Genomic DNA, 25,706 nt, shown 5'->3' with positions numbered 1-25,706 from the left:
ATTTCCTGACATTATTAGCCAAACATTTTCTCTGTTAGCTGACTGATTCTGTTTTTTCCCAGAAGGTATTTTATTTGATTTTATTACAGTTCAAACCAATATTGATTGAAGAGCTCTCCTAATAATTCTTTAAATAAAGATTAATTCCTCAAAAAAGTAAAGAAGTAAAATGTTTAAGATATTCTGTCCTCGACATTTTGCTCAGATGGTCAAAAAGGGAAGGTTAACAAAAATTTTAGTTGGAATAACATCAGGTGGCAATAAACATCTAAACTAGCTATCCTCCATCCTATATGTGAACATTAAATATTCTTTTTTAAACTATGTGAATTAAACTATGTGTTTAAATTACCCTGTATTTATTTGAAACAAATCAAGTTATATTTCTGTGGTAACATCACACTCCCTTGCCCTTAAATCTTTTCTAAAATGAGGCAAATGTTTCCACCTGAGCTAATAAAACAAGAAAATATTTCTGTACCATTCAATCCAAATTACAATTATTTGTAATATTGTATTATTTTGGGTCCTTTTGCAAAATAATTTATTCTTTTTCACATTTAAGAAATGGAATGTTACTTTGTAATTACAGCATATTTAGGAAGGGGGGTCTCCAATCAAAAGAAGTTTACTAATCATAAAAATATTTCCTTCAAGCAAAAATTCCTGCCCTGAATCTCCCCGAATTATCACCTAATAAGATAGTGAGATTTCATTCAGCCAGTATCTACTACCTATTATCTCCTACCCTGTTCCTTGCATTACAACCATTCATTTTGAATGGTTTGAAGTTACAATGGCACTAAAAAAAGTGACTTATGACCATTTTTCACACTTATGATTTTGTAGCATCTCCATTATGACATGATCAAATTCAGATGCTTTTACAGTTGCAATGTCCAGGGGTCATGTGATCACCTTTTTCAATCTTTCCACAAGTAAAGTCAGTGGGGAAGTCAGTTTCACTTAATAACCATATTACTAAGTTAACAACTGAAGTGATTCACTTAACAACTGTGGAAAGAAAGATCATAAAATGGTGCAAAGCTCACTTAATAACTGTCCTGATTAGCAACAGAAATGTTGGGCTCAATTGTGATTGTAAGTCGAGGACTACCTGTAGTTATTCATTTATGGACAAACAAGTGCATGCTTTTCAAATCAGTTCAAAAGTGCTCTTTATAATAGTAAATATATATATAGCATACTGCTATTTCCTTACCTGTTGTTGCACTGGATACTGTTGGCCACTGTTGCTCGGGTCCTCCTGATCCAACACGCAGGCCTCCTGTCTCTTCCATGTGTACAGCACTAAACAAATCACAAGGTTTAGATTATACACTTCTCAGAAAAACAGTTTCTGATATAAATAACCAATCTGTACTCGGTAACTCTATGAATCAACAGCTAACCACTTTTATTCTGACTCAGTTACAGTATAGTGCATCTAAAAGAATACCAAAGCTCTCTAGAGCATGTGCAGAGCACATTTCCCCACTTGCAAGAATTATTCTCTCACCAATTTTTCTGACTCCTGGGATTCAGATCTTTCAAATGGAAAGGTGCTTTGATTTGTAAATTCCCCCTCACAAGAATTATTTTTGTATGTTACCAGACAAATGCATGTAATAAAAATGGGGAGGGGTGTGTGCAATAATTTTCATTTTAAGTGGAGTGGAGTGGAAGGATTTTTCTCAGTGCAGGACCAGCATCAGTTTAGGTTGCAGTTCCAGCATTTAAAGGATGGCAGATTCAAAGGCTATTACAGATTATCTTCCAAGTGCTTTCAAGGAATTTGGAACTGGAAGTGTTAAACAGGTTGAAACAATTTCAACCTTCTTAAGCTTCATCGGAAAATTAGAAAGGGAGAGACCTAGCTTGCATGCCATAGCAGAAATAATAACTGTCAGACCATAAAAATAAAAATCCCTAAAACTGTTTTTCATTTATGAAAATACCATGTCTCCAAAGATCTGAAGCATTTCAAATTTCTAGCACAATATATTTCTTGTTATTTTTTTATTATTATTTTTTATTATGCAATTTCCTTTGTAATATATAAAATTTCCATATCCACAATGGCAGTGTACTGTCTGGGTACAAACTCTTTTAAATACAAATAATCTTATATACACAATAGTTATAACCTTTATTCTCAAAGCCTATTCACCATGATCTTCACTTACCCTTATTAAACATTTTCTGTTATTTAATTAATCACTCTATTCAGTTTTGTCTATAATTAGTTAACAATATTAAACATTATAAACATCATATAAACATCATATTTGTAACCATTATCCTCCAAGTCTATTAATCATAATGTTTACTCATCCTAATTATTCAATATTCATCCTAATTATTCAATATTCATTATTTAATGAATATTCATTTTTATCCTGCTTAATTCTAAATTTCTAACTTCTGCTTCTATTTTTTAACCATTGATAGAATAATTCCAAAGTTAAAAAGTATTCTGTTTCGTCTTTATCCTTAATTTTCAATGTTAACCTATCCATTTCAGCACATTCTAATATCTTCTTTATTACATTTTCCTCTATAGGTATATTTTCATTTTTCCAATTTTGTGCATACACAATTCTTGCTGCTGTTACCACATGTAAAATTAAATATGTATTTCTTTTATTATATTTCACTGGTAGGATACCCAACAAGAACATCTCTGGTTTTAAGTCTATTTGTTGTTTTGTCATTTCTTCTAGCCACATTTTTATTTTTAACCAATATTTTTTTGTAAAATCCGTACATTTCTGCATCTTTCTTGTATCTTGATTAAGGTGACCAGACGTCCCGCTTTTGGCGGGACAGTCCCGCTTTTGAGCAATTTGTCCCGCGTCCCGCGGCGTTTCAAAAAAGTCCCGATTTTTCTTGAGCCCCAGCTGATGGCTAGAAGAAAAAAAAACTGTTTAAACTCTTGCCCGGGGCTTCAAAGGGCCGCCCTACAGGCAATCAGTGTAAAGCAGTTTTTTTTTCCCCTAGCTAAGCTTCAGAAACGAAACCGAAACCAGGGTCTTTGGTGCAGCGTGACAAAATGAGGCAGAGAGAGATTTATTTTTATTTTTATTTTTATTTTTCCTCCCCAAAAAAGGTAGGTGAAAAACTGCAAACAATGGGAAATTTAGGAGGAGAGTTCAAGATTTTAAAACACAAAGGAAAAAAAGCTGTATTTAACTAGGGAATTGTAATAATTGAGATACTATTAATTGTATATTGTGTTGAAAGCAGAAATGGTTAAGTTGTGGTTCGGAGGAATATATGGGAGAAATTATTTGGTTTATTATTATTGGTAAATATAATTAATTGATTTGTAAGAAATTGGATTGCATGGAAATAATTGGAATATTCATGTTCATATTGATTAATATACAAAAAAGATAGTTTTATAACTAATTGATTTATATTAAAATGTTGAATTTGTATTAAACAACTGTATTACATAATTACATAATTAAACAATGTGAGGATGGATATAAAAATAGATGACAATGGGAAGGGGTATAATATAGAATAGAAGGGAAAAATTGAATTTGATTAAGATTAGAGATGAGGATGAAGGGTAATATTGGTTTTTTTAAAAAATAGATGAGGAATAAATATGGCAAAAAGGAAATATAGAAATTGTAAATTTAATTGAAATGACTAAACGCTGTTTAAATTTGTGAACCAGCCAAATATTCTGTTCAAAGAAAATACATTGTATGTTTGTATGTGTGTTTCTAATTATTGCTATTTATTCATATTTGTTCTCTTTTATTCTTTAAAGTTTAACAATTCATTCTTTATCTTAATATCTTTATATTTGTTTGGGGTTGGCTTTCTTCCCTTTCATCTTTTTTATTGTATAGCAATCTTTCTCCTCAAACCTACCACCTTTGTCTTTTCTTTCTTACTTACTTTCTCTTCCCCCCCTCTTCTTCTTCTCCCTACTTCCTCTTTCTCCTTCTCCTCCTCTCTTCCTCCCTCTCTTACCTTCACTCCTATTCTAATTTCCCTTCCCTTCCTTCATCCCTCTCTATTGCTGTATCCTTTTATGCATATGGACTACTCAGAGGGCTGAAAAAGTTATTTTTGACTGGTCCTCACACTTTTGACCAGTCCTCGAACTTATGACTGTCCTCACATTTTACATTTTTGCCCTATCTTGTCATCATGGTGAAGAGAAGCAGTTGTGAAATGAGTGACATGGTTGTTAAGAATGCTGCATGGGCATAAATGTGAGGATGGTCATAAGTGTGAGGACCAGTCAAAAGTGCGAGGACCTGTCAGAAATGACTTTTTTCAGCTCTCTGGTTAGTCCTTTTGTGCATATGGACTACTCAGAGGGCTGAAAAAGTTATTTTTGACTGGTCCTCACACTTTTGACCAGTCCTCGAACTTACGACTGTCCTCACATTTTACATTTTTGCCCTATCTTGTCACCATGTTGAAGAGAAGCAGTTGTGAAATGAGTGACATGGTTGTTAAGAATGCTGCACGGGCATAAATGTGAGGATGGTCATAAGTGTGAGGACCAGTCAAAAGTGTGAGGACCTGTCAGAAATGACTTTTCAGCCCTCTGAGTAGTCCCTATACACATAGCCATGGCCACCCGGTCACATGACCAGGTAGCCACGCCCACCCAGTCACATGGCCTCCAAGCCACGCCCACACAATAAGCCACGCCCACAATGGTGTCCTTCTTACCAATGTTAAAATCTGTTCACCTTACCCTATAGACATAGCCATGGCCACCCGGTCACATGACCAGCTAGCCACGCCCACCCAGTCACATGACCAGCTAGCCACGCCCACAAAATAAGCCACGCCCACAATGTCCCTCTTTACCAATGTTAAAATCTGGTCACCTTAATCTTGATATTTCTTCTTATTTTTACACAAATAAAAAAGACTACACATAAAGAGAAAAATAATCATTCCTCTTTCACAAGGCTGTTGCTTGTACATTTTACAATCTATTGGTCATCTTCTATGCTCTTTGTCATGTTTATAAAAATGGCACCATTTTTTAAACACTATGTTTCATAAAATTTGCTACAAGCTATTCATCTGAAATGTATCAAATTGATCCATGCAGAAAGGTATTTTGTAGCTACTTTTAATTTAAAACTCAGGAAAAAAATCACTGTTGTTGACTTAATAAGCAATCTTGTGGCACCTCCATCTGATTTTTTGCCACTAACAGGGGCCCCCTACAGCATTCTTGACTTCAGTGTTAGCCAGCAGGAAGCACATAAATTCAGATTTTTTAATTCAGAATTAGGTGGCCTCAAATTAAAACATTTTTCCAAATTATTATATTTCACATTTGTACTGAATCTGATGATTGGTACACACTTCTAATTTTCCAAACTTTTGCAGAGAAGCACAGATAGGAGAACTACCTAGGGAATTATTTCATTTAAAGTAACACAATAGCCAAAAAATTTTGTTGTAGTACATACCCTTGCATTCCAGTTCGTAAAGATGCAGAATAACGCCAATCGGGATTGGGTGGTTTTGGCTGCAAAGTGAAAACACAAATATTAGTCTTAATTTGTACTTGAACATGTTTTAAAGGCTATGCATAGCACACTTCAATTTGATCATTTGTTTTAGTTTTTCTTTGCCAAAGGATCAAATAAATGTACTTACTTTGTTGAATGCAGTAAAATCCGCAATCCTCTCATCCCCAATTCATTTAACAGAGAAAAACAGATGTTTTTAAAAATGCTTTTAGATTTAATTGGTTAAAAAAAGATGGAGAAGGAAAAAAACTGCTTTTCTAATTTTTAAAATTCTTTAATTAAATTATTTCTTTCCTCAAATCCATTCTGAAGTGGCTTTCAAAGTACGTAAAAAGAGTTAACAATATTTGAAAATGAACGGAATATTTAAAAGCAGGAATGGTAATTTTAAAAAGGACAATCAGCATCTAGTCAATTTAGGCTGATCTTAGAAAAACAAATCAAGGTCAGACATGATTAGTATTTGGATGGCGATGACCAGCAGATTCCAAAATTGTACACCTAATGTAGAAAAGGAAAAGAAAAACCTCAAGCAAAACAAACCATTTCCTTACTGGTGCCAGAAATATTCTGCATGAAACTCAGTTTAACTCTGGAGTTCAGGTCACCTGAAGGATTCCTTTATTTTTTTATTCCTATATGTTATGCTTTTGTTTTCAGAAAGGAAGTTGCTAAAAGATCCAGGCAAATCTTTTAAAGTGATAGGTTTTACTCATCAAGAATCTGCATCAGTTATACCATTTTATTTTATTTTATTTTATTTTATTTATTTTATTTTTATTTTATTATTTTATTTTATTTTATTATTATTTTATTTTATTTTATTATTTTATTTTATTATTATTTTATTTTATTATTTTACTTTACTTTATTTTATTTTATTATTTTATTTATTTTATTTATTTTATTTATTTTATTTTATTTTATTATTTTTTATTTTATTTTATTATTTTATATTATTTTATTATTTTATTTTATTTTATTTTATTTTATTATTTATTTTATTTTATTATTACTTATTTTATTTTATTTTATTTTATTATTTATTTTATTTTATTTTTTGTTTGTTTAAGAAAATAATAATAATTATACTCCAAGTATCTACAATTTCTTTTTCTTTTTAAATCAGGGTCCTGTTTTGCAATTTGTACAGGTAATTCTCAATTTGCCACCATGATCTGATATTATGACCTTGTTTGTGGCACCTATTAAGCAAACCAACATGTTAATTTTGCTGAAAATTAGAAGTAAATGCCACTTCTCAACAAAACACTTGTAAAACATGGTCATGTGACATGGAATGCCACAAACATGCTACATTCAGGATATCATGTGCCCAAAAGTCAGTCACATGTCCATGGGGGCTGTGACCATCATAATACTGAATCAGAGGTGGTATTCAGACAGTTCGGACTGGTTTGGGTGAACCGATAGCGGAAATGTGGACTGGTTTGCCGAACTGGCAAATACCACCTCTGGTTGACCCTGCCTCCACCCGCCCAGTCACCCAGTCACTGCTTGCCCTGTCCAGTCACTCCTCAGTGTGTGTGGGTCCTCGCTTGCGCATGTGCACAAGAGCATCTGCTCTAAGTTGCCTGCCTAAACTGCCTTCCCACGCTGTGCGTGCCTGCTGCGCCCCAATTTAGCAGCCCTGATCTGCCTGCGAGTTGCGCTAGCCCCCCCATCCCCAGAGTTCCCCCCCGTTCCTGGAGATTGCCTGGCTGGCTTCTCCACTGCACGGCTCCATCCCACATGGCGGTGCTGGCTGTGACCTAGCTAGCTGCCTCCCCATCCCCACCTGCCTTCCCCTACTCCCTTCCATGTGGCCCACAGCCCCGCCATGCTTCCCTGCCTTCCCTGTAGCCTTCCCGGCAGTCCCTGACTCCCCATGGCCAGGCTCGTTGCCCATGCTTGCCTAGAGAACCCTGCCCTAGCCTCAGTGTTCCTCCACCCCACAGCCAATTTACCCGGCCTGTGGCCTGCCACACTTAGCCAAAGAGCCACGGGGGGGACAGCGAGGGTGGGGGATGGGCAGGGCGGCACAGGTGCAGGTGGGCTGAAGCGGTTTGGAACCTACCTTACCGAACCATCTTTAAAGCGTTGCGGCAGAGAGAAGCAGCTGCTGAGCCGGAGAGCACATGGAACCGCTCCACGTGTTCTCCAGCAACCTGTTTTCTCTCCCCTGCAGCTCTTCCTGGGAAAGCGTCTTTCGCACAGAGAAATTTACTTTAACAACCAGGAGTTGCTGCTTTGGGTCCTGTAAGTCCCACTTCCATCCGGAAAATGCTGCGGGCAGCAGAGAGAAACAGGTGCTGGCTGCTTCTCTCTGCCGCCCGCAACACTTTCTCGATGGGAGTGAAGTCAGACATGAAGCTACATTTCACTGTGCTTTACAAGATGCTTTCCCAGCAAAAGCAGCAGGGGAGAGAAAACAGGTCACTGGAGAACATATGGAGCAGCTCCATGTGCTCTCCGGGTCGGTGGCTGCTTCTCTCCACCACTGTTCTTGCTGGGAAAGCACGAACATCTTTCACAGCACAGCGAAATTTAGCTTTGGGTCTGACTTCACTTTCATCGGGAAAGTGCTGCAAGTGGCAGAGAGAAGCATCCAGCACCTGTTTCTGGATGGGAGTGGGACTTACAGGAGGACCCAAAGCGGCAACTCCTGGTTGCTAAAGTAAATTTTGCAGCATGGGGTGGAGAGGAGCAGGGGAAGATTTAGAAAACTCATCTTCATAAATGGGAGAAAACAAACTGATAGGGAAGCAACATGCCAAGCGCAAAAAAAACAAAAACAAAACAAAAAAACCCCCCAATCCCACGCATGCGCACCCCTGGGTGGATGGGCATATACTATTTTCCTTCCGCTCTATGTGCGCGTTTCCCCCACTTCTCTGTCTTCTTTCTGTTCCCCCTGGGCTTCTTCTGCTCTGTCTATGTGCATGTTTCTCCCACTTCTCTGTCTCCTTTCTGCCGCCCATGCAAGCCTTGCCTTTCCCCACGCTGCACGGCTCCAAGTTTCTGCTGCCTGAGCCCTAAACTGCCTGCCTGTGCTTTTCCCACAGACTCCTATCCTCCCTGCTCGCTCTCTTTCTCTCTCCCTCCCTCTCTCTCTCTCTCTTTTGCTGATATCCATATCTATTTTTAAAATATGTCTTAAGTTTGTATTCAACCCTTATAAAAGTTGGTCTAGTGATGGGCTCAGTTGATTAGGGTTCTTTCCTCTGCAGGATCTGTCCCTGCATCTGAAAAGAAAAGGAGTGAATAAAGCCATGCTATGGAATTGTTACTTGTTTTTCAGAATTAAAACTGGACACTACTCTTTTTTTAAGTTTTATTTTTTTAATAAGCATAAAAATTCATTATCTACATATATAGTGTGTTATCTGGGTAGTTAATTTTGTATTTCAATGATAGTGATAATATTCATAACAATATTTATTTATTTATTTATTATTCAAACTTCTATACCGCCCTTCTCCTTTCGGACTCAGGGCGGTGAACAGCCAAGATAAAAAACATTTATACATAAGTTAAAAATAGATTTAAAATAATTAAACAAATTTGGCCCGAAATTTAAAACTTAACAATTTAAAAATCCATAACAAATTTTAAAACCAACCCTAAAATCAGGACAGACTGGCTAACTGAAAAAAATAAGTTTTTAGGGACCGACGAAAAGTCCGGAGGTCGGAAATCACTCGTATCTCTGGGGGTAGATTGTTCCAAAGGGTAGGTGCCACCACAGAGAAGGCTCTCCTCCTGGGGGCCGCCAGCCGACATTGTCTGGCCGACGGCACCCTGAGGAGGCCCTCTCTGTGTGAGCAAACTGGCCGGTGGGAGGGTATTGGTGGCAGAAGGCGGTCCCTAAGCCATGGAGCGCTTTAAAGGTGATCACCAACACCTTGAAGCGCACCGGAAGTCCACCAGAAGCCAATGCAGCTCGTGCAGGAGAGGAGTCACATGGGAGCGCCCCGTCGCTCCCATAATCCCCCGCGCGGTCGCATCCTGTACCAGTTGGAGCCTCCGGGTGTACCCCAAGGGGAGCCCCATGTAGAGAGCGTTACAATAGTCCAGACGAGAAGTGACAAGTGCTTGAGTGACCGTGCATAGGGAGTCCCAATCCAGAAAGGGGCGCAACTGGCGTATCAGGCGAACCTGATAGAAAGCCCCCCTGGCCACGGCCATCATATGCCCTTCTAAAGACAGCCGTGCATCCAGGAGGACACCCAAGCCCTCTCCATGGGGGCCAATGATTCGCCCCCAATAACCAGCGATGGCATCAGCTGGCTATACCAGGACGCCGGCAGCCAAAGGCACTCGGTCTTGGAAGGGTTGAGTCGAAGCCTGTTTCTCCCCATCCAGACCCGCACGGCCTCCAGACACTGGGACATCACTTCCAAGGCATTGTTGGGATGGTCTGGGGTGGAGATGTACAGCTGAGTATCATCAGCGTACTGATGGAACTCCACCCCAAAAAACCATGGATGATCTCACCCAGCGGCTTCACATAAATGTTGAACAGGAGGGGCGAGAGGACCGACCCTTGTGGCACCCCACAAACAAGGTGCCTTTGAGTCGACTGCTGCCCCCCTGTCAACATGGATTGCAACTGGTCGGAGAAATAGGAGGAGAACCACCGCAAAACGGTGCCCCCCACTCCCAGTCCCTCCAGCTGGCGCAACATGATACCATGGTCGATGGTATCAAAAGCCGCTGAGAGATCTAACAGGACCAGGATAGAGGAATAACCCCTATCCCGAGCCCTCCAGAGATCATCCACCAACGCGACCAATGCCATTTCCGTGCTGTACCCAGGTCTGAAGCCGGACTGGAGCGGATCCAAATAGACAGCTTCATCCAGGTACTGGGGAAGCTGTTGTGCCACCACACTCTCAACAACCTTCGCAATAAAACGAAGGTTGGAGACTGGATGATAGTTAGCCAAAACAGCCAGATCCAGGGATGGCTTCTTGAGGAGAGGCCTCACCACCGTCTCTTTCAAGGCGGCCGGCAGGACACCCTCACTCAAGGAAGCATTGATAATCCCCTGGAACCAGCCTCGTGTAACCTCCCGGGAGGCTAACACCAACCAGGAGGGACACGGGTCCAATAAACATGTGGTCGCGTTCAGCCGTCCCAGGATCCTGTCCACATCCTCGGGAGCCACAGGATCGAACTCCTCCCAGATAACACTCTCAAGGCCTGCCTCAGTCATCTCGTCTGAATTAACCCAGTCAGCGGCCAAGTCTTCCCGAATCTGAGTTATTTTATTATACAGATACTGTACAAAATCCTCAGCTCGGCCCTGCAAGGGGTCCTCCCGCGCTCCCAGATGGAGGAAGGAGCAGGTCACCCTGAACAGGGCGGCTGGGTGGTTATCTGATGACACAATAAGAGCAGCAAAATAGCTAGATTTCACCGCTTTTATCGCCACTAGGTAGGTCTTAATATGAGACCTTACCAGTGTCAAGTCAGATTCGGAACGACTGGCCCTCCAACCGCTCTCTAGGCGTCTTTTCCAGCGCTTCATATCCCTCAGCTCCTTGGAGAACCAAGGAGCTAAGTGAGTTAAGTGCCGGGTCAGAGGCCGCAAAGGCACGACCCGGTCCAAAGCCCCAGCAGCCGCGCTATCCCAGGCGGTCACCAGGTCATCAGCTGAGTCATGAGCTAGAGTCTCAGGAAATGGCCCAAGCTCCATCTGGAACCTATCAGGATCCATCAGGCGCCTGGGGTGGAACCACCTGGTAGGCTCCGCCTCCCTGCGACGGGGTGCGGCGGTCAGAGAGTCAAGTCGAAGGAGCGAGTGGTCAGACCATGACAAGGGTTCAATATTTATATCTCCTGTATCAAGGCCACTCAACCACTGACCAGAGATAAAAACTAAGTCCAAAGTGTGTCCCCCCCATGTGAGTAGGGCCGTGAATTACTTGGGTCAGGTCCATGGCCGTCATGGAAGCCATGAACTCCCGAGCTACCTCAGATGTTTCACCAATGGATGGCAGGTTGAAATCCCCCATGACCACAAGTCTGGGGGTATCAGCCGCCACCTCGGCTATGACATTGAGGAGTTCGGGCAGGGTCGTTGCCACGTGGCAGGGAGCCAGGTACGTGATCAACAAACCCATCTGCACCCCACGACCCCAGTTCACAAAAAAGGACTCACATCCAGCTATCTGAGTTACAGTGGTCTCCCTCGGATCAAGACCTTCTCTTAGAATGACCGCCACCCCCCCCGCCCCTGTCCTGGGCTCTCAGCTGATGAAATGCACAGAAGCCTGATGGGCACATCTCCACGAGAGGAACCCCCACCCTCATGGCCCAACCAGGTCTCCGTAATTCCTGCCAGGTCCGCTCCCCCCTCCTGAATAAGATCACAGATGAGGGGGGCTTTATTTACTACGGACCTGGCATTACACAACATCAGCCAGAAACTCGAGATCATAACAATAATGATCATATACTAATAATAATATTTGCCTATCCATTTTAGTGAACTTTCCTTATATAATTGGTCTTTTCTTTTATACTATGCTGTTACAGATAGTGAGTTGTGGTGAGTTAGTTACCTTAAGAATTAAGAGCTGTCTCCTTAAGAGATTGCATTGTGGGAGATGTAGTGAGAGATTGCATTATGGGAAATGTAGTCCATGACATGTGACCATATCTGTGTACCTGCTTGGCCACCGAGGCTCTCAGCCAGGGTTTTAGAACAAAGACCTGGCATATGTTGAATTACCTCAGAAGAGAGAACATGCTTTCTGAACAGGGGGACAAACTACCATCCTTTTACACTAGGAAATGGGATAGATTATGAAATATTGGATGAACCTCATGGTGACTCATCATAATTGTAAGTCTAAGTGTTCAAGGATTCCCAAATAAATATAATCTGCATGAAAACCTGTTTGCTAGAGTTTATCTGCCTGTTCCCAGTGGAGCCAGATGCCTGGGGAACAGAACATATACTATTAGATTTCTAACTTCTCTTTCTGTTAGTTAGCCATTGATAAAACAAATTCCAGGTTAAAAAGTATTCAGTTTCTTCCTTCTCCTTAATTTTGTTAATCTATCCATTTCTGTACATTGTAATATTTTTTTATTATATTTTCATCTATAGGGATCTCTTCATTTTTCCACTGTTGTGCAAACATAATTCTAGCTGCTGTTAACACATGCAATTAAATATGTACTCCCTTTATTATATTTTTCTGCTTTTCAACAAAAATATTTCTGGTTTTAAATCTATATGTTGTTTTTCCCATTTTTTCTAACCATGATACTACTATTGAATAGCTACTTGACTTGAATACAAGCTTAAGCATATAGAGATATAGAATATATGGAAATCATGTACTTATAAATTATCTATATATATAAACACTGGTAATGCACTAAGAATATGGCAGCATTGATGGAGAACTCTGGAGATTAATCTGACAGGTGGGGTGCAGACATTTCATTTCAGATTTTGGAGGTGGGTTGAATGAAGGGTAGGGTATCTTAGAAATATCTAAAGGCAATCCCTGGTTTAGATAGCATTTACACGAATCTTTTAAAATATTTTTTAAAAATATTGGGGCAATGAAGCACCCTCGAGTTGGGCACGCCCACCCAGTCACATGCCCACCAGCCACACCCACCCAGTCACATGGCCAACCATGCCCACCCAGCTATGCCCACCCAGTCACATGGCCACCAAGCCACGCCCACCAAGCCATACCAAGTAATAGTGAATTAGTTACCTTAAGAATTAAGAGCTGTCTCCTTAAGAGATTGCATTGTGGGAGATGTAGAGAGAGATTGCATTATGGGAAATGTAGTCCATGACATGTGACCACATCTGTCTGTCTGATTGGCCACTGAGGCTCTCTGCCTGGGTGCAGAACAAAGACCCGGCCATTATGAATTACCACAGAGGAGAGAAGCATGCTTTCTGAACAGGGGGACAGAACTACCATCAGAACTTACTCTAGCAACCAGGTTTTCATACAGATCGTTTATTAGGGTATCCTCAAAAATCATAGACTTACAATCATGATGAGTCATGGTGAGTCATGGTGAGATTCATCCTTATTTCATAATCTGTCCCATTTCCTAGTATAAAATACCACTAAAAAAGAGCCTTGGTAGTACAGTGGTCTAAAGCACCCTGTTATTAAGACCAGCTGCCTGCAATTACTGCAGGTCAAATCTTGCCAAGGCTCAAGGTTGACTCAGCCTTCCATCCTTTCTAAGGTAGATAAATTGAGGACCCAGTTGTGGGGGCAATAAGCTGACTTTGTATAAATATACAAAAGAATGAAGGCTATTGCTTAGCGCATTGTAAGCCACCCTGAGTCTCCGGAGAAGGGCGGCATATAAATCAAATTAAAAAAAAAAATGAAAAATAAGAGATCCAAGAAGAAACCAGCATGGTTTCATAAAGAATTCTGGTAAACTGTAAGACAAAAAGAACAAGAATAAAAAATGGAAAAAGGAATACATAATTAAGGCGCTGGAAATAAAAAGGAGGCTGATTGGAAAGAAGGATTCTGTCAGGTCCCCATAGATCCCTATTGGGATGCTGCCATTTTGGCAGAAGGAGCAAGCCTTGGTATTTTTATGATCTGTCACTTGCTTTGGTTCTTCTTTACTTTGATGTATCTTCCTGGAAAGGGGAGGGGGGAGGTATGAGCCTGGGGCCATCTGTTTTGTCTCAGCTCCGAAGAAGACAAGAGTGCAGCGCCTGAGAACAGCTTCTTATCATCTTCTCAGCTCAAAGTTCTCACAGCAACTCAACATCTGGTGATTGGCCCGCATCAGACTGAGCAGTGGGGAGGGGTTTTGATGAACAACTTTCAACCTAATGTTTTAATGCAGGAACTTTAGATCCTGCCTATTCTCTTTGCTATTACTGTCTCCCAATAAAAGTTCCTGTTGAAATGCTGTTTCAAGAATTCTGCTTTCTTGAGGGGACTGCTGAGGCAAGACCTTACATTAGGCAGGATCTGCAAAGTGGTCAACCCAAAGAGGTACCCGTATAAGGCAGCGAGCATGAAGAAGTGAGTGCTGGGGAGAGACCTCTACCAAGGCTCAACCCGATGCAACTTCCAGTGAATGGATGGAAAAAGTAGCCATCCTGGAGGACCCCATGAAGTCGAGATGGTCTGTCAGCATGGGGAAGAAGGAAGACTAGGGAGGAAAGACCAAAGGAGTCACCCTCACCTTAGACAGCCAGCAGCATGGCTGGAGATGGGAGATGGATGCATTATACAATGACAATGACCTGGATGAAGAGTCAGACTGCACTAATAGTCTCATGAAGCAAGCAATGCACTTCATGATGGAAGCTTTTCAGAATCTGAAGACCTGAGAGGCCATGGCCCGCATGAAAGAAGGCAATGGAGAGCATGGTGAAGCCACAGACGGAAGGGGAGAGTCCCCTGTGCTGGGGACGTCTGCGGGCACTACTGGGACTGCAGACAGAGCAGCCACCACACCAGTTAATCCCCCTCAGAGAGACCTAGATGGCGCAAACGTCCAGAGCTAGGGGAGGAAGAGCCCCACAGCTGGAACGAAAGCCCTCCCCAGGCATCAAATTTGATGGAGACCCCCAGAAACTGGGATTCTTCCTTGCCCACATCCTCACCTACATGCTGGAATATGGATGAGGCTTCCCCACTGAAGGGGCCAGGTGATCCTGCCTCATGGTTTTGATATGATTCCCTGGCCTTGCAATCAGCCAGAGGATCCTTGAATCTCATTCTTAGCATCATCATGAAATAGTTGAAGTTGTGGAGCTCTGGGGCATTGGCATTATGGAGGGTCACCATCCACCGTGCGGCAGCTCCTTTCAGGGCCAGGGTCATCACCATGACGATGCTGAGAATGAGATTCAAGGATCCTCTGGCCGATCAAAACCATGAGGCAGGGTCACCATCCTGTGGCCAACTATACTGAGGAGTTCTGGGACCTAGCCTGCTGCTTAAACAGAAGACATCTTAGTAAGCTGTTTCAAGGACAGCCTGAACGATGATTTGTACCATGCCTGCATTGCCAGAAGAGTCCTGAATCGCTTCCATGACTGGTACATCCTCACAGAGGAGGCTGAAATTGACCATTCGAGGAAACAAAACCACTCCGGCAGAGTGTGGAAGTGATCTCCACCCAAGAAAAAGAGAGAAGTTGCCAATTCCCAGACAGCGCTGCCGCGTTCAATGGCCTGCTTCAAGTGTGGTAAGGAAGGTCACCAGGCTGCCAAGTGCCACACAAAGACCCCAGCCAAAAAAGATCACCTGCCTGGAGGGAAGCTGACCAAACCCTCGCAACATGCCAAAGACACAGCCCTGAAGAGCACCAAGGTCATGGAGTTCTATCACTCCCCGAAAATGGAAGAGGGAACTCTGACCCCATCAGAAGAAGAAACAGGGCCTTTGGACAGTGATTTTGATGATGACCCCCTGGTAAGTGGGCTGATCAAACCAGTCACCCTGTTGATCCCCAACTTGGGGGAAAAAAAGTAATGCTAAAGGCCTTACTAGAGGTGCCTTATAAGCCCAACCCTGGTGGGAAAGTTGGGGGTCCACCTGAGGAGATTAAAGAACCCAATCGCTTTCTGCCAGCTAGATGGGCCTATTGCAGGGGGTATTCTGGCCCTGTTCACCATCGAGCCCCTGGAGCTAACTATGAAAGACCATTCCAAGACTTTGACTTTTGTTGTAGCACCAGGCATGGAATGTTCCCTTGTTTTAGGGCTAACCTGGCTAAAAAAGTGGAACCCATGGGTGGACTGTAGAGCGGGGCTTCCGAAATTCCCAAAAGGACAGTGCACCCCGTGCAGCAGCAATCCAGCTAGATGGGCTGGAGGGGTGAGATGGGCCCCTCAGAGAAGTGGTGGCTGCTTCAAAAGACAAGCAACTACAGGCCATACCCTGAAAATACCAGAACATAGCTGAGGTGTTTAGCGAAATGGAGCTCGGATGAGTTCCCACCCCACTGCCCTACAGACTGTGCCATCAAGATTGTCCCTGTGCCAATTTACTGAAACCAAACCTGTATTCCATGACTCCAAGGGAGCTAAAAGAACTGTGAAATTTTATAGACTAAAATCTAGAACAGGGTTTCATTCAACCTGCTAGACCCAAGATAGCTGCCCCAGTATTGTTCCGGGAGAAGAAGGATGGTTCTCTTTATCTGTTTGTGGATTATAGAAGACTGAACATGGTATGAGTGGAAGACATATACTCCCTCCCCTCATGAAAGACATGCTGGCCCACCTCTCAAAAGGCAAAATATGCTCAATACTAGACTTATGGGAGGCCTACTACTGGGTCAGAATTAAAGAGGGGGATGAATGGGAATCTGCCTTTAACTGCCCCCTAGGGTGTTTCCAATTCAAAGAGTTCCCTTTTGGACTATAGGGAGTCCTCACCATGTTCATGCAGCTGATTAATGAGGTGCTCTATGAACACCTATACAAGGCAGGGGTGAAATACTCCTGGCTTGGACTGGATCAGCTGATCCAGTAGCGATGATGGCTGGTAGTTCGGAGAACCAGTAGTGATGGCAGCTGGAAGCTCCGCCCACCTGCCCAGAAGTCATTACTTCCTGGTTTTAACCAGGAAGTAACCTGGTTTTTTGAGCCTCTGCACATGTGCTGGGGCCAAGAGAGGCAGTGGTGGCGGCACTGCATCTGCAGCCCCGGGACATATGCCCTCTCTCCCGGAACGCCGCTGCTGCCCCAGAGCTTGCCTTCGCCTCTGTACCCCACTGGCCCCTCTTGCCCTTCTCTTTCTGGGTGCAGCACTTCTGCTTGTTGAACCACTTCCCCGCAGAGCTTCTGCTGGTGCCACCATGCAAGCCTCCCATGAGGAAAAAGAGAGAAAAAGCAAAGCAGCTGGCTGCGGAGCTGTCAGCTTCAGGAAGTGGCCCAACAGGCAGAAGCAATGTGCCAAGAAAGAGACTCCGGCCTTGCCCCAGAGCCACCACCCACTCGCCGCCTGCTCGTCACCCACTCGCCCTTCGCCTTGGGTCGGGGGCCGGGGCCCAGGGTCGTGCCATTCCCCAAGGCCTTGGAGCCGCTGCCTCCTTGTCGCCTGCCTCAATCGGGTCAAGGAATGTACCATTCCCAGTCTCTGGCCTTGCCCCTGAGCTGCCACCTGCTCGCCACCCGCTTGCCGCACACTCGGCCTTCAACTTGGGTTGGGGGCCAGGGGCCAGGGATGCACCATTTCCCCAGGCCCCGGAGCCTCCCCCTGATCGCTGCCTGCCTCAACCAGGTCGGGGAATGCACCATTCCCTGACTCCAGCCTTGCCCCGGAGCTGCCGCCTGCTCGCCACCTGCTTGCCGCCTGCTCGCCCTTCACCTTGGGTCGGGGCCCAGGGACGTACCATTCCCCAAGGCCCCAGCACTGCCACCTGCTCACCGCCTGCCTCAACAGGGTTGGGGAATGCACCATTCCCCAACATCAGCCTTGCCCCGGAGCCACCACCCGGAATCCCTTCGCCACGCGGCGTGTCCTTACCTTTCTCCCATGGCTGGCTGCCAGGGAAGGCAAGCGCCGGAGGCGCTCTCCTTCTTGAATGTGCTGCCACCATTGCTGCTCTGGTCCATGCACCGGCTGTGCAAGCGCACACCGTTTATTTCATTCATTCATCAGCGGCAGATTGGGTGTGCGAGAAGTTTGATTGAACTCGCGAGAAGGCTTTCTTTTACAGTGTGTTTCCCTGGACACAACAGCAAGGAATGTGATGGAGCTGGAAAGGTAAGATGCACGTCCTGCTTCTCACCCACCCTACCTGTCACTGCCAAATTGCATCCCTAAAGGGGATGGGTGGCTAAGCGAGGGGCAGGAGCCCTGTCATGCCCAGCAAGGGGGGAGAAGAGGCAGCAAGGGGAGCCATGTCTCGCTCCACACCTCTCGCTTCTCCCCTGCCCCACCTGCCACCTCTTTCGGTAAAGAGACGGTGGGGAAGGGAAGCAGCCAAGCTGCTGTTGCCATTTGGGTGGGATGGGACGTGTTGGGCCACTTGGCCGGCGCGAAGAACAGGGAGGGGAGGGCATGTCCCCCTCCTGCCTCGCCTCCTCAATTCATTTTGGTTGTGCAGCAAGCAACCAGAGGAAATGGCAGGACTGGCTGCCCATGCGTGTAAGTAGTTGGTGAGGGGCCTTATTTTGCAGGGGTGGCTTATATTATTGCATGCGCTGAAAAGCCCAATCCAGACAAGTCTTATTTTCAGGAAAACACAGTATTCTCCAAAGCACCTGAATGCAAGACAGGAAGCAATGGATGGAAACTAATTAAGGAGAGAAGCAACCTAGAACTAAGAACTAAGGAGAAATTTTCTGACAGTTAGAATAACCCCAGCAGAGAAGCCTCCTCAGAGAGCTTTGGCTAGACGGCCCCTTTCAAAGCCTGCTGAAGTCACACACCCCTCAACTGGCAGGGGTGATTAAATGCTATCGGTGTGGACAACTGGGACATCGAGCTTCTGAGTGCCTGGCCCCTGCCCCAGTTCCACAACAACGTCTTGCCACAGCCGCTTGAGGCAGAAGGGCTCCAAGGAAGGCCCCAGACACCAGTCAATTCACCAGACAAGCCGTAGAGGTTCCCCTCCCCACTGAAGAGAGCAAGGAACCTCTGGCCAAAGAAGCCCCTCCCGACGAGGCTAGCAGAGATGAAGACCCGATGGTGAGTTCACCCATCTCCCCCTTTTCAATTAAAGTGAAACTGGTAGTGCCAGAGACAGGGGAGCAAGGAGAACTGCAATAATAGATACAGGCTGCATCAGATGTTTAATTGGACTTCCAATTGTTGAACAATTGGTGATCAGAACAAGAGCCTTAAAGTGCCCAATTAAATTTCACCAGGTGGATGGGACGTTAATTGGAGGGGTACCCGCCACCCATATTACAGAACTGGTTAGATTAGAAATTGGAAGACATCATGAATTTATACAATTTATAGTAACCCCAAAGATGTCAGAATCTGTCATACTGGGCCTGGCTTGGCTGGACAAATGGGCCCCCACCATCAAATGGGAAGATGGATACCGGAAAATCATAATGGGTGTTGGCCTACTACCCCCTGCCCCTCCTCCCAAGGAACAGCCTACTCATAAGGGCCAGCTGCCAGAAACAGCAGCTGCTTGTTCAGACAGGCCTCCAGGTGAACCCTAGATTCCTAAGGTATATACAGACTTAGCCGAAGCATTTTGCGAGGAAGAATGTAACCTCCTCTCCCCTCTTCGGCCCACAGATTGTGCCATCGAATTAGAACTGAGAGCCAAGTTGCCAAAACCCAAGATGTACTCCATGACACCTGCTGAAATGACCAAGTTGAGGAAGTACATTGACACCAATCTAGCCAGAGGGCTCATCGAGCCTGCGAAATCCAGGGTGGCTGCCCTCTTATTGTTTAAAGAGAAGAAAGATGGGGGGCTGAAATTATGTGTGGACTTTAGATGTGTAAACTGCATTTGCATACAAAATACCTGCCCCCTACCACTAATGAAAGACTTGCTGAACCATTTGTTAAAAGGCAAGATTTTCACCAAGTTAGATCTAAGGGAAGCCTACTACCAGGTTCGCATAAAGGAGAGAGATGAATGGAAGACTGCTTTTAAGTGCCCCTGGGCAGCTTCCAATTCCGGGTCATGCCTTGTGGACTCCAAGGGGCTCCCGCAGTCTTCATGCAACTGATCAATTAAGTTCTGCATGAGCAACTGTATAAGGGGGTCCTTGTTTACCTGGATTACATTCTTATATTCAGCAAAACTATAGAAGAACATGTCAAATTAGTCAGGCAAGTGCTGAAAAAACTCCTAGCGGCCAAACTTTATGCAAAGCGGTCAAAATGCGAATTCCACAAGGAGTCCTTGGACTACCTGGGATACAGCGTGTCAAATCAAGGAATCAAAATGGACCCAGGGAAGGTGAAAGTGGTGCTAGACTGGCAACCCCCATGAACCCATAAGCAACTTCAAAGCTTCCTGAGGTCTGCAAATTTTTAGACAATTCATCCCTTCCTTTGCTGAGGTTACTCTCCCCTTGATGGAATTACTAAAAACCGGTCCGTCTCCCACCAAGCCAACTCCTAGCTTGGACAATGGACTGTCAAAAATCTTTTGAACAATTAAAACGCCTATTCGCAGTGGAGCCGATCCTCCAGCACCCTGACCCAAATAAACTATTTGTGGTCCAGGCTGATGCGAGTGATGTGGTGGTGGCTGCTATTCTATTGCAAAGGAATGCCCAAAACGAACTAATGCCGTGTGCTTATGTATCGAGAAAGTTAACATACACTGAGCGCAGATGGGCGGTATGGAAGAAGGAGGTTTTTGTAGTGCAATGGGCTCTCCTATCCTGGAGACACTTCCTAGAGGGGATTAAGGAACCTTTTAAAGTGTGGACTGACCACAAAAATCTTGAGGTGCTGAAGACCCCACGGAAGCTTTCCCCCAAGCAGGTTCACTGGGCTCAGTATTTCAAATGCTTTAACTTCAACTTGAAATACATTCCGGGGGAGGGGGGGAGTAAAAACCAATTGGTTGATGCCCTCTCCCGTAAGCCCCAGTTTGACAACCAGTGGGAAGAGATAGTTCATGTCATGATCTCTGAGACTCAGCCAGCAGCCCAAGCCTGCACTAGAGCGCAAATGCGCCGTGGTTCCAACCTCCCTGAAGACAAATTGACAGGAGAGCTAAAAGCGGTCCTCTCAACCAATTCCTGGTTCAAGGAAAACCAGACGGACCTAACTCTAAGAGAGGGATTGGCTTGGAAGGGGAGTAAGATTTATGTGCCCAGCAGCATGCAACTCCTGATGCTAAAGAGGGCTCATGATTCTCTACTAGGGGGCCACTTTGGATTTTTAAAATCCCTTCATTTGACTAGGAGACAATTCTGGTGGCCAAGAATGAAAGCTGATGTAGAGGATTATGTTAAAAACTTCACCACCTGTGCCACCATGAAATCCAGATCAGGGAAGCCCCCTGGGCTTCTCCAACCCATGGCTGAACCCACCAAACCCTGGGAGGAGATTGCAAAGTACTTCATAGTCAAACTCCCTGACAGCGGAGGGAACAAGGTGATTTGGACTGTCATTGACTTATTCTCCAAACAAGCACACTTCACTGCCTGCAATGGACTACCCTCGGCCAAGAAGCTGGCAAAGATTTTTGTGAAGCATATCTACAGACTACATGGGGTTCCAAGGAGAATAATATCAGATCGCGGGGTCCAGTTTACTGCTAAGTTCTGGAAGGAGTTTCTGCGGTCCATTGGGTCATTCCAGGGGCTTAGCTCAGCGACTAACGGATCTGCTGAAAAATTGAACGCAATGGTGGAATAATACATTAGATGTATTATCTATTACATTAGATGTATGATCTAATTATCAACAAGAAAACTGGGCGGAGTTATTACCGTTCGCAGAAGTGGCTTCTAACAATGCAGTACACAGCAGTACTGGGTTGACTCCTTTTCAGATAACTACGGGCATGGATTTTGTACCGATGCCTGAGTTGCTTAGAGAGCAGCCCATTTCCATGTCCCTAACAGAATGGATGATCTCATTAAAAAAGGGTTGAGAGAATACTAAGAAAGCTTTAGCTGAATCAGCGGAAAAATATAAGGCCCAGGCCGACAAACGCCCGTCTCTCCAACCACCTTTCCGAATAGAAGATAAGGTGTATTTTGCAAACCAAATACCTAAGATTGAGTTACCTAGCAAGAAGTTTGGACCCAAATTCATAGGTCCCTTCCCTATAGTGAAAGTGATTAACCCAGTGACTGACCAACTGAGCCTCTCTCGCATATTAGGGAAAGTACACCTAGTTTTTCACAGTAGCTTATTGAAACCAGCAAGAGAATCTAACTTAAGGCCTTTACCAGCTGTCCCCCCCCTCCTTTGGTAGTATAAGGGGAGACTCATTATGAAGTTAAGAAGATCCTTGACTCTAGAATATACAGGGGTCGATTACAATATTTGGTACACTGAAAAGGGTACCCATTGTCTGAAGCTACTTGGGTGAAAAGTTGGGATGTGAATGCTGATACTCTAGTAAAGCAATTTCATAATAAATTCCCTGAGAAACCAAAACGTTTGCCTGGAGGGGGGGAGGGGTTAAGGAGTCCTGTACAAAGTGTTAACCCCTTCTTTTGTGTTTTGTCTGTTTTATTTTTCAGGGTATGTGTTTTTCTGCAGGGGAGGACACCTGTCAACTTTGGAAGCCATATTAAGCTAGAAGCTTCCATGCTGCTACCTTCTCATGTGTGGGAAAGTAGGAAGGGGGATTTAATAGAGAGGTTGTCTGAAGACATAATAGCACTCTTCCTGTCAGTCAAGGTCAGGGCGATCCTGCATCTGGAGAAGGAGTGGTTGGAGTGATGTCTTGAAATGGGATGGCAGTTGATTGGAGCATGTGATCGACTGAGAAATGAGGGCATGGTTTGGGAGGTTTTGATTTACTGAGGGAATACCCAGACCTCTCAGATTCAGGTATTCCTAGATGTGCCAGTTTACCTATTCTAGTAAATAGAACTTTGAAAAATGCTTGCTTCAGAATCTTTACTTGCAGTTGGGGTTTTTCTGGAACATTGACACCTTTACCTTAAATGCTGTGTGTGTGGAAATGTGTACCCCTGCCCCTGATGAAAGATATGCTAGCCCATTTGGCAAAACGTTCACCAAGCTGGACCTGAAAGGCCTACTATCGTGTGAGAATTAGGGAGGGGGATGAGTGGAAGACCACCTTCAACTGTCCTTGGGGATGCCTCCAGTTCAAAGTTCTCCCATTCGGCCTCCAGAGTGCCCTGGCAGTGTTTATGCAGTTGATAAATAAGGTCTTACACAAGCATCTGTATAAGGAGTACTGGTGTATCTAGATGACATTTTAATCTACATCAAAATAAAGACGGAGCATGTGAAACTAGTGAGGACCATACTCAAAAAACTGCAAGCCACCAAACTTTATGCCAAACTTTCCAAGTGCAAGTTTCACCAGAGCAAAATAGACTATTTGAGTTATTGCATCTCATATGAAGGCATTGGGACGGACCCCCAAAAAAGTCCAAGTGGTGCTGGACTGGGTTCTACCCATACCAGGAAGCAACTGCAGAGTTTCCTGGGTTTCGCCAATTTCTACCACCAATTCATTCTGTCATTTGCACAAATTGCACTCCCCATCATAAAGACAAAAGGGAAGGATAAACCTAAACCCAGCCAACCTCTTAAATGGACTTTAGAATGCCAGGCAGCCTTGAAAAAGCTTAAACAATTGTTTGCAGCTGAGCTAGTCTTGAAACATCCCGATCCAAACACCCCTTTTGTCATCCAGGGCGATGTGAGGGATGTGGCCATGAGAGCTGTTGTTACAGAAAAATGAGAGTGACCAACTGGAACCCTGAACTTACATTTCTAGAAAACTATCAGAGACTGAGCAACGGTGTGCAGCCAGCTCCAGCCTGGTTCCAAGGCCATCGTGCCCTGAGAGTGAACTGTTATCTCCCTAGCACCTCAGAATTCTCTAAACAACCTTGCAGCATCACTTTGGTCAGGGGGGTTGGGTTTGGGGAAATGGAATAATTGCTTTTTGCTTTATGTTCTGCTTTGCTCTGCTGCAACCACTTTTTCTCAGTAAAAGTTCTTTTGATTCAACTTAATGGATTCAAGAGTTTTACTTTCCTGAGGGACCAGCTGGGGCAGGTCCTTACAATTGCAGTGTCCCAGAGTCATGTGATCACCTTTTGTAACTTTCAGACAAAGTTAATGGGGAAGTCAGATTCATTTAAAAACCATGTTATTCACTTAACAACTGCAATGATTCACTTCACAACTATGGCAAGAAAGGTCATAAAATAGTTCAAAACTCATTTAACAAATGTCTCACTTAGCAACAAAAATGTTGGGCTCAATTGTGGTTGTAAATCAAGGACTACCTGCAAAATACTCTTCAGAGAATCTTAGGGGTTAAATTCAAAATAAAACTTTTGTAACTGTGTATAATTCTAAAACATATCAATAAAGATGAGATAATTATTAAGATGTATGCTATGGCTGCAAATGTTTTGTTCAATTCTAGAAAAAAAGCATAGCACTGATGCAAATGAACTTGGAGAAAATACAGCAATAGCAAAACTAAAAGTATACAGTACATACAAACACAAATTTAACTAAATTCAAGCTACAGTGGCTCTCATATATATTACACATTATGCAGCAAAGCAAAAATAAACATTTAGAGCATGGCTTCTAAAGTTTACACCAATAGATACTGCGAATTCATAGGAGAACAAAGAAAGGGAAGTTTTAAAAATCCAATATTTATTCATATTTATTTTGGTCTCCTCCCTCCTTTCTTTTCTTTTACTATTTATAAATAATAAGAGCTTTTGTTACTAAGCTCAAACTTTTATATTTCTCTTTTCTTTTTTAATATTATGAAAAAAAATATTTTGTTTGGTATCTTTTATTAATATTACAGTATTTACTCTCTTCAGCTTCTTCCTTCTAGTGTTCTGTTTCATCTACTAGGTACATTTCATTAATATAATCAGGCAGTGTTTCCATCACCATAATCATCTGTAGTCAAAGAAACAAGTTTCCTCGTCATTCCTTTTAAGACTCTCTTCCACCATTACCGTTGAATTAGTAGTGACACAAATATCTCCAAATGCCCATCAGCTCAAGTCTGCATCCTCACTCCCCACCATCTCTTCACTGTTACATGATCTGCACAAATAGTAAACACATGAATACTAAGAGTTGGGAGAAATTTCTGCATAACATTTGAAAATGTTTAAGGAACTGAAATGCAGCTCTAAATTTTCCCCTCAGTTTTAAAGCAGATCCATATTTTTTTCTACAAATTACTTTTGATATTTTGCAACTACAACCTAGTTGGCTCTTCCTAAGAAAGAGAACTGAAGATGGCAGCAGAAGAAGGCAGGAGTGGAACTGATTTGTATAATTTTAGATATGCTGTATGATAATATTTCACAATGCATCTTTGCAGAAATCAATAGTTTTAAATGAATTTTATTTGTCATAATAGTTGAGACAAACTGAATACAGTAGATTGAATTACAGGTAACCCTGAACAGAACAGAGCAGAATAACGGACCTTGGAGGTCTTCTAGTCCAACCTCAAGACAAAATCATTTAAGCAGTGGTGGGATTCAAGTAATTTAACAACCGGTTC

At 43.6% G+C, this 25,706-nt stretch overlaps 1 protein-coding gene across 1 annotated transcript in view; it reads right to left on the bottom strand.

Annotated features, from left to right (window-relative positions):
- LOC139314999 (uncharacterized) overlaps positions 1-25,706 on the bottom strand; it is a 243,268-nt gene that overhangs the window by 23,604 nt on the left and 193,958 nt on the right. Inside the window, exons 6-7 of the mRNA XM_070941024.1 lie at positions 5,463-5,521; positions 1,223-1,311 (exon numbers count right to left, since the gene is read on the bottom strand). Coding sequence (XP_070797125.1) covers positions 1,223-1,311; positions 5,463-5,521 — 148 coding nt within the window. The remainder of the gene's footprint in view (positions 1-1,222; positions 1,312-5,462; positions 5,522-25,706) is intronic.

The sequence above is a fragment of the Pituophis catenifer genome, unplaced genomic scaffold (genome assembly GCF_029215685.1).
Source record: "Pituophis catenifer annectens isolate HBS135680 unplaced genomic scaffold, rPitCat1.0.hap2 SCAF_3, whole genome shotgun sequence".
Lineage (NCBI taxonomy): Eukaryota > Metazoa > Chordata > Lepidosauria > Squamata > Colubridae > Pituophis > Pituophis catenifer.
The sequence above is the reverse complement of the archived record's forward strand: the minus strand, read 5'-3'. Positions and strand labels throughout refer to the sequence as shown.